The sequence below is a fragment of the Mizuhopecten yessoensis genome, unplaced genomic scaffold (assembly GCF_002113885.1).
Source record: "Mizuhopecten yessoensis strain PY_sf001 unplaced genomic scaffold, ASM211388v2 scaffold855, whole genome shotgun sequence".
Lineage (NCBI taxonomy): Eukaryota > Metazoa > Mollusca > Bivalvia > Pectinida > Pectinidae > Mizuhopecten > Mizuhopecten yessoensis.
In genome coordinates, this window is record NW_018403755.1 from 343,527 (window position 1) to 353,499 (window position 9,973).

The 9,973-nt window shown below is 35.3% G+C and overlaps 1 protein-coding gene across 1 annotated transcript in view; it reads right to left on the minus strand.

The window, feature by feature from the left end:
* Window positions 1–4,694: 4,694 nt before the first annotated feature.
* LOC110453470 (RNA-binding protein 7-like) overlaps window positions 4,695–9,973 on the minus strand; it is a 7,298-nt gene continuing 2,019 nt past the window's right edge. Inside the window, exons 2-3 of the mRNA XM_021502426.1 lie at window positions 7,134–7,296; window positions 4,695–6,434 (exon numbers count right to left, since the gene is read on the minus strand). Of these exons, the coding sequence (XP_021358101.1) occupies window positions 6,040–6,434; window positions 7,134–7,296 (558 nt within the window). The 3' untranslated portion in view covers window positions 4,695–6,039. The remainder of the gene's footprint in view (window positions 6,435–7,133; window positions 7,297–9,973) is intronic.

Below are 9,973 nucleotides of genomic sequence, written 5' to 3' on the forward strand. Positions count from 1 at the left end.
GTAAGATAAATAAAATGACCTCCCATGAGTTTTCTTAACTACCTGTACCTACTGTACTTGTATATATATATATATATAGCTTATAATCGTGATGATCATGAAACACACAAGCTTTGTTTTGGTCTAGTCATTATGAACTGCCATGACCTGCTGTTGACTGTTAAAACAAACTTTGTATCACATTTAATTTGACTAAGTGCATCAATATATACTGTATCAGTATTTATTTTAATATTTTTGGTGATCACATGTAGCTAGGCTTTATTTTTCGAACTCTGACCTGTTGATCACGAGAAGATTCCTGTTGTAATGTTTGTTTTATAACATAATACTTGGTGCTAAAACCTGACTTGCCATGCATGATCGTGACTTCAGTAACTTATGTATATATACTGGAGAATTGTTGGTATTTTTAAATAAGATTGTTTATTCCAAAAGGTGCTAATTATAAGGTTGCTATATTTGATGTTGTTCTGTATCCAGACATGAGCATTGATGGATAATGATGCCTAATAAACACCAAACCAATAATTACAACATTTAAAAAGCATTATTTTCATTCTTAATTTTAATTGGTGCTGTATACGTATCTCTAAGTAAGTATTACATTGACAAGTTTTAATGTAAAATATTGTTTTTATTTTCTGCTCTTTCAATTGACCTACATACATGTTTTTCAAAAATAGAATAACTTCAAGTTTATAGCACATCTTACTATAGAATACATTGATTTATTACAAATATTTAACTTTGATGCCAATTTTTGATTGTCACTTTAATAACACAACTTTTTTTCTGAGTTCTAGTCACTATGATATATTTTAGCATTAATTTTACCGTTGTAAATTCTTTACTTTTACTGAGCATATAAATTATAGAGAAACGATAAAAATACTTTGTCCCATCAATTCTACAGCTACACTTTGTATGTAAATTGAGGCCATCATGTCTTAACTTGGTTATAAATAGATATATTGTTCAGCGAGATGGCATTTTAACTCATTCACCCCTAAAGTCACATTTTGAACCTTACCAAATCCAAGACTGGGCAAGTCTAGTATTAACAATAACATGTAGGGGTGAATGCGTTAAAAGTTGGCCATCATTTGACGAACGGCTGAAAATGAGAGTTTCTGAAGCAACGGATGGAAACAGACTCCAATCCGCACCTACTTATAATTACCATGCCTTAGGGGTGTACCATGTGACGTTGGTTGTATTGATTGTCCATGTGTCTTTCAGTGCCTTTGATATTTGACATATTCTTAATGTCCTCAATATTGTGACTTTACGGATGTGTATTGGTTACTATGGTGATGTTGTAACTGATGTTGATATGTAGTGCACCGTTTCCTTGTTGTTCGTTCACTTCATAATGTTGATAATAAACATGAATATCCTTAGTTTGGTTTGTTAAAACAATCTCATCATTATCTTTCTGGGCCCAGTTGTTCAAAAGGTGATAAGCTTAATCACAGTTTAACGACAGTTTTCAACCTTCAATAATTTTATCAATATACAAGGTAAAATCTCACAATTTTGGATGTAAATTGGTTTAACTAAATATTTGCATTTATATCTGGAAAGTTGTAGATACACAAAAATTAAAATTTGTGCTAATCTCTGATTAAGCTAATCATCTTTTGAACAACTGAACCCTGGTGTTTTTGTTTGGAGTAAAGTGGATTGACTTCGCCTCTCCACTGTATGTCACCATTTACTTACTTGGTAATGAGAAAATTTCTCACAAAAATTTATTTTGAATTTTTTGTTTAATTTTTTTGTTTAAATTCATTATTCAATATTGGTTGTGAAGTTTTACATATATCAGCATTCATGACTTCTTGTATGTATCATTCTTAAGTCCTATATATACGGTGAAAAAAAAGTATTATAATGTACCTGTATTGAAAAGATCAGTATTATAATGGATAAAAGACAATACAATTCTATATACAGGGCTCAGGATAACAGCTTATCTCACATTATATATGAATATATCAGGAAAACATGACCATCTACAAATTATCTTACACGGATACTGGAGGAACAGTGTTTTACTAGAGATATTTCTGGTATACATATAATTATTATACAAGTTACAATATTCAGTCTATTTTTTATGTGAAGTTAATATTTTGAAAATCAGATATATCAGCTGTACCTTTAACTTGAGAATTATAATTTTTTATTATTAAAATCTATTGATTTTATTTGTATACATTTTTTAAATGTGGAAGAAAAAGGTGTTAATCGTGTGGTTCTCTACTCTAACATGCTATCTGGGCAACAACATTCTACGTACATTTAGTGATCAGTCCTGGGTCCTGTACCCGTAGAATTTCTGAAAATACTGAAGTATAACTGGTGGGACATATATTTTTAAACCGTACAGTGGAAAAAGACCCATACAAACTAATTATAGATTGATCACTGTACAGTAACATTGGCTAGAGTTAATTGGATTTGATTGGACTTAAACTTTGGCTAGAGTTAATTGGATTTGATTGGACTTAAACTCCAGTACTTAATAATTATACAAGCATTAATATTGAACTTGTAAAGTGTAATAAGCCAGCTCAAAAAGATTTACGAAATCAGAAAATCTTTTTATTTATCTTTAAATAACGTCTATATATTTGGCTGATAACCGACACATTTGAATATATAAATTGTAAGACAATTTTAATTTGTTTACAACCAGTCAATGATTTTATACTAAAGATTATTATCATGATGTCTCCCTTGTCCACTAGAAACCGTTGTCTAATACGCACAACATGCACTTAAACTAGAATATATTTCCCTGCGAACATACAAGTCTGTAATTTAAATACTCTTTAGTCAGTATTGTTTGAATTAATTATCAGAAACGAGAAGACATCTCTGTTCATTTACTTCGTTTAAGTTTTATCTATCTTTAAACCTTAAACCTTTTAGGTTTAAAAGAATATTTTATCAAACTTGTGTTTATTTTGAGATGAGATTATCAGTGATGGATGAAGGGACTATATATATATATACGGAGATGTATATCGGGGTACGATTGTTTGTTCAGTTTTTATGTTTTCGTTATTTAGCTTTTAATTAGTTTATATTTTTATATGTTGCTTTTAATATGATTATGTTGGAAAATATCCCTTCAGTAAATAAATGTTTGTCAACTAAACATCGTGTTGTTAATTACCTGTAGTTGTAAATAGTCTGTATTAGATATTTAACCCTATATTATTGACCTCACAAGTAAATTGTCTGTATTAGATATTTAACCCTATGTCATTGACCTCACAAGTAAATTGTCTGTATAAGATATTTAACCCTATGTCATGGACCTCACAAGTAAATTGTCTGTATTAGATATTTAACCCTATGTCATTGACCTCACAAGTAAATAGTCTGTATTAGATATTTAACCCTATGTTATTGACCTCACAAGTAAATTGTCTGTATTAGATATTAAACCCTATATTATTGACCTCACAAGTAAATTGTCTGTATTAGATATTAAACCCTATATTATTGACCTCACAAGTAAATTGTCTGTATTAGATATTTAACCCTATGTTATTGACCTCACAAGTAAATTGTCTATATAAGATATTAAACCCTATATTATTGACCTGGAAGGAAATTGTCTGTATTAGATATTTAACCCTATATTATTGCCTCACAAGTAAATAGTCTGTATTAGATATTTAACCCTATATTATTAACCTCACAAGTAAATCATCTGTATTAGATATTTAACCCTATGTTATTGACCTCACAAGTAAATAGTCTATATTAGATATTTAACCCTATATTATTGACCCCACAAGTAAATCATCTGTATTAGATATTAATCCCTATATTATTGACCTCACAAGTAAATTGTCTGTATTAGATATTTAACCCTATGTTATTGACCTCACAAGTAAATTGTCTATATAAGATATTAAACCCTATATTATTGACCTCGAAAGGAAATTGTCTGTATTAGATATTTAACCCTATAGTATTGCCTCACAAGTAAATAGTCTGTATTAGATATTTAACCATGAAACATTTTGTCAAGACTTTTTTGCCAGTTGTATCTTAATATTTTTTAATTCTTAAAATTTTGATGTCAATTAAGACATTTTAAAATGTCCTTATAAACCCCATTGTGTGGAGTAAAATAGGGTATGACTTGTGACCTAGTTTGTATGACTTGTGTATGACTTGTGACCTAGTTTGTATGACTTGTGACCTAGTTTGTATGATTTGTGACCTAGTTTATGTTGTATACTTGTAGTACTCCTGAAGTAACTACTGCATCTTAGCCCTGGATTCTACAGAATTTAAACTTCCACATCAAATGTTAAGACACGCATATTTGTGGTTTATATTGTAAACATTGATCACAACTAGTTCTGTAAGTATTATATAAGGTCCTTGGACAAAATCCATTTCATTATTCTGTATAAAACATGAACATACAAATAATAGTCAACAGAACAAAAGTCACCAGAAATATTTCACATCAAATGTCAATGCTGTTACATATACTGGTACTGTTTTCAGAATGTTTAAATATCTCTACTTCAGCAATAGGTACTTCCTCTCTCTTTGTCACTTAATTGTCAACTGGTGGATTGTGTAAGTAAAACGGAACTGAATATTGAAGAAATTGTCAAAAAATTCATGCTGAATGAATGAAAAACAAGAGACATGAAAACAAGTACAAACATATTTAATGTCAAAATACATAAAAACATAAAACCCATGTTAAAACATTGGCCCCTTGATCTCTTAGCCAGACCCTGACCGATTCTATACAAACTTTACACAAACATTCTAACATCTTTTATAACTGAGTTGTATCAGAACTACATTTATCAAATATTAAACACAAGATGATTTTTTGGAAATAAATTCTTAAACCGACTAATTCTTCACAGGCACTATACATGTATATATATTTAGCAAAATAGTTAATGATCAAGGGGGCATAATTGCTCTATTTCTCCCATACTATGGTAGTTTGCTAAAATTTGCATTTTTTTTCCGTTTAAAATCTCATTTAAAAAGCAGGCTTATTCTAGGAAATTAAGTCTCAAAGTAAAACCAGCGTCTGGCCATCTTTCACTTAATTAGAATGAGAATGTTATTTCATTTACAGATTACAAGCTCAACATCTACACATCCCTGTGAATTGGACAAATCTTGAAAATAAAGATTCTTCATTTATTTGATGACCACTTGAATGAAATAAGATAAATGAATTATCATTTCAATGAAAAAAGCCAAATTAACACGACTACATTGCTGTATATCTGAACACTTTTGGGATGCCTATTTAGTTTTTCGCACACAAACAGATTATCTCTACCAGTGACAAGCTCAGTATCCATGTCTCTTGCGAACATGACATGAGCTAATCCGAGATTAATATCAATGATTTATTAGAGATGATATGATGATTGAAAGTTTAGATACAAAGTAGTAAGTATGAATCTGAATGCAATGAAGGGGTAGAGCGTAGTGTTTCTTTGCAAGTTTCAGTAAGGTATGAAAAAGTAGGGTTTGGGGAATGTAGTATGTATCAGTGTTCCGGTAGACCTGTTTGTTTGGAGTGTCATTGTGGATCCTATTGATAAATACAGTAGTACATGTAAGAGCGTTTTGCCAGGGCCGACCTGAGTGGCAATAGGGCTTCAAGTGTGGTTTCAGTAATATGTCTGTACAAAGCTTGTTGCCACTTGAGTGGGAGAAAAGTGAGTGTGTGGTATTAGTAACGGCTATAAGGAGCTTATTGCCACGGGTCGACTTGAGCGGCCATATGGGTTGGAGTGTGGTATATATCAGTAACGTCTATAAGGAGCCTGTTGCCACGGCCGACTTGAGCAGCCATATGGGTTGGAGTGTGGTATATATCAGTAACGTCTATAAGGAGCCTGTTGGCACGGGTCGATTCGAGCGGCCATATGGGTTGGAGTGCGGTATATATCAGTAACGTCTATAAGGAGCCTGTTGCCACGGCCGACTTGAGCGGCCATATTGGTTGGAGTGCGGTATATATCAGTAACGTCTATAAGGAGCCTGTTGCCACGGCCGACTTGAGCGGCCATAAGGGTTGGATTGTGGTATCGGCTGTGCGGTCAGTCTCTGTATCACCTGCTGACGGTGAATCTCCAACTGTATGTTTTGCTGCTGAAACACTCGTTCTCGTCTCTGTTGAAATGACACAGCTGTCATTACCTGCGGTTGCATGTTGGGCAAGTTTCTAAAATTGACATCTGGGCTTCGTCCACTTGGCTGTGTATTCCCATGCCAGGTTGCAGACCTTTGAAGGTTGTGTTGATGATGACCAGCTGGAGACCTGTTGTCGTGCGAGTTTCCACTTGGCAAGGGACTGTTATACGAGGAGGACTGTGCTGCACTTCCCCCGTCATACGTAACGCTACTGGAGGACCCTAGAAACAATGAATCACATCAAGTTACACAACCATTATTTAATAGTATCATATGCGTCTGTTTGTTAATGAAAATGGATTATAAAGGTCTATTAACTCATGATCATTCACCCCTGAAGACACATATCCACTCTCCAATTCAAAGTTTGGTATAGTTCATTATGAAATTTTAGGGGTGAATGAGCTAATTTCATCTAATGATTTGTTATAAATTATCTTGATTATCACAGAAAACCCCTAAAAAAGTCTTTTACATCAATTTAAAAGCTTATGTAACAGAAGTTTATTATTTTCAATGCCTCAGAGTTGGACCAGGGACCTCTTGTTTACTAGTCTTACACTATACTGAATGAGCTGAAAGAAAAATCCTCTTTTACCGAATTGATAGGAAGCAGTTAGTATTTTACCAGGGCAACACTTATATTGCTGAAAAAATGCAAATAGTTTTGAAAAAATCACTTGAAATATGAGTTGAAATATCAGTTCTTGATACAATACATTGATACAGAAATAAACAGAACCGTCTAATCAGTCAATGTGAAAATGATATGTTTTCAAAATTTTATAATATTTTTGATAACTGATACTCATTTACTATCAAAATAGCATAATGTGAAGTGGAACCAGCATGGCAGGGGGTCATGCGATCCATACTTAGAGAACACCAGTGTTATAAAAGCATCAGCTTCTGAGTAGTACCTGTTCTCGTTTGTAAGCGTAGGTTATTGCCGAAAAGTTCAATGCCGTTCATCAGTTCTATTGTGTAGGGAACAGAACATTCATGTTTGAATGTGACAAAAGCATATCCCTTTGTCCTCCCTTCTTTGTCTGTAGCTAGTTTGACTTTTTCCAGGGGACCGGCCTGCAAAATCAAACAAATATAATCAATACAAATGAAAAAGAGGTATGTTGTGTATAAATCAATCAATGAAAGTGATTCAAAGATGTATATTACAGGTTTCTGAGTAGGTCAGTTGGTTAGGTCTATCTGAAGTTAAGAGTTAAAAAGCGATTTGAGTTCAAATCATGGCCTGAATGTATTCTTCCAAGCCTACGGGATATGGATTTGTAAAATGAAGGGCCTTCTCAGGCATAAAGACAGAGTGCTAGAGGCGCTTGGTCGTGCAGTTGTAGGGCTAACTTAAAACCCTTGAGTGACTCTGCACACACAACGTTGTGGAAACCCGATTCCAGTCAATGGTCGTTTTGGGAAAGAATGAGTTTTTATAGACAGTGTCTTTCAGAATGTAGTGTTAAAGCACCTAGAGTTGTTGGTTTCCTGGTTTTCTATAATGCTTTTTTTGTGACACAGTCTGCAAACCGTTTTGCTCTAATGTTCCATTTCCCTCGAGTTGGTGTTAAATATTCCTTACAGTGCATGGCTGGCACCAGCCCCTCAACATGTTTATAAAATAATGCTAGTCAGTTCTGCTTCCTTCTCTCTTGGAGTGGGGGCAGCCCCAGGTCCTGGAGCATCTGGGTGACCTGCTCCCTGGAGGTGTCATCTCTTGTGATGAACCGGGCCGCCTGGCATTGGATGCGCTCTAGCTTTATAGCTGGTCGATGTCTTTGAGGAGATAGGGGTCCCAAACCACAGAGCTATACTCATGAAGCTGGGCAATGTTTCAGGTTCTACTGCAGAAACCCTAGAGTGGAGTTAGCCTTTTTTTAGTATCTTGGTGATGTGTGGACCAAACCTAAGATCTTCTGAGAGGGTAACTCAGAGGTATGGGGATTCCTGCACTTGCTGAAGGATGTGGTTGTCATGCTGGTAGAAGTGTTGTGACTTGCAGTTAATGCTCATGATGTAGCACTTCTTCCCCCATGTTGATGCCCATCTCTCCAAGTCAGCCGGGCCCTTTTGGAGCTGTAGGTGCATGGTCTCTCAGGTTCTGGATGCACCTGTGCAGTAGGCAGTCATTGGCAATGAGGCGAACTGTAAATTTGACTGGGTCTGGAAGGTCATTAATTTGCCAAAGAAACAGTATCAGGCCTCCAGAGGCCATGTTGACCGAGTTGGACTCTTCACCGTCGACCACCACCTTCATGCTGCGATTTGTCAGGAAATCTCTCGGCCAGCTTTTCAATGACCCATCCACCCCGTACATGTTCATCTTATGGAGTAGTTTGTTGTGGGAGATGGCATCAAAGGCCTTAGAAAAGTCCAAAATGGCCATGTCAATCTGGGCACCAGTGTCATACTGCCTCATGAGGTCACGGATGCCTCTCGCATGAATAGCCTAATCTTAAGCTGTTGTAAAATGATTTTAGGATTGGGTTCCTTTCCAGATGGTTCATGATGTGCTTGCAGGATACACAGGTGAGTGAGACCATCTGTAATTCACTGCCTGATGACTCTCTCTTCTTAAAACAGGTGTTACATTAGCATGGAGCCAATCAGCTGGCAGTTTGCCACTGTCGATCGAGCATTGGAGTGCAAAAGACAGTTGACGAGCACAGTTCTTCAGTATGGTGGTGGGGATCATATCAGTACCTTAATGGGCCTTGCTGGCGTTGATGTTTTCTAGGAGCTTCTTTATCCCGGCAGATGTTATGGTTAGGGGCAGGATCTTAATTGTTCTTGCACATCTGTGGGATATTAGGCAAGTCCTTGTTGTCATCCATGGTAAAGACTGACTAGAACTGGTTTACGAGGATCTGCGCTTGGTCTTACATGTGGAAGCTTACACATCCAGGCATAGCTAAAGTTGTCAATCAATAAGTTGAAAGAACATAGTTATCCATTGTCCCGAGTTTCCTCTGGCCCTGACACCAGACTAAAACATTTTGGCACCATACATATATCTGTCAAAATCTGGTGTCAGGGCCAGAGGAAACTGGGGCTAGTTATCCATATGAACAGGTCCAGTACACTCTGCCGATTGAGCTATATAGCTGTAAAGACCTATAATAGCTCTATTGACCTATCTGAAATAGGTCTTTTGAGCTATTTTCAAGTGATTTTCTTTTTTAAGGAAAACGGAACAAAGTCGCATTTAAAAGAAGATTGTATCATTAGGTTGATAACAAAAGACATTAAATATAAGTATTCTTTTAAAAAAATAATGATGTAAAGAAATCGGAAATTTTACATTTATGAAAAATGAAAATAAACATCTAAAAATGTATGCTTTTTGTAGTCAACATTACCATCAACCTTATTGTTTAGTGCGACTTTGCTTAAATTCAATGAAATTTGAAATCTGAGAAAATATAGCTCAATACAGCTATAATTTATATGTGTATATAGCTATGTAGGTCTTTATCGGCGCGTCTAATTACCCAATACTACCCAATACCACCCAATACTACCCAATACTACCCAATACCACCCAATACCACCCAATACTACCCAATACCACCCAATACTACCCCATACGACCCAGTTATGAACCAAATACTTCTTTATTACTGTGAAATATCACCTTTGTAGACGTTATTTACTTCCATCTGCCATATTTTATCGGGAAATATGCGATTTGGTGCCGAAAACATCACCGAATTGCCGTGACTATGACCCAATACTACCCCATACCACG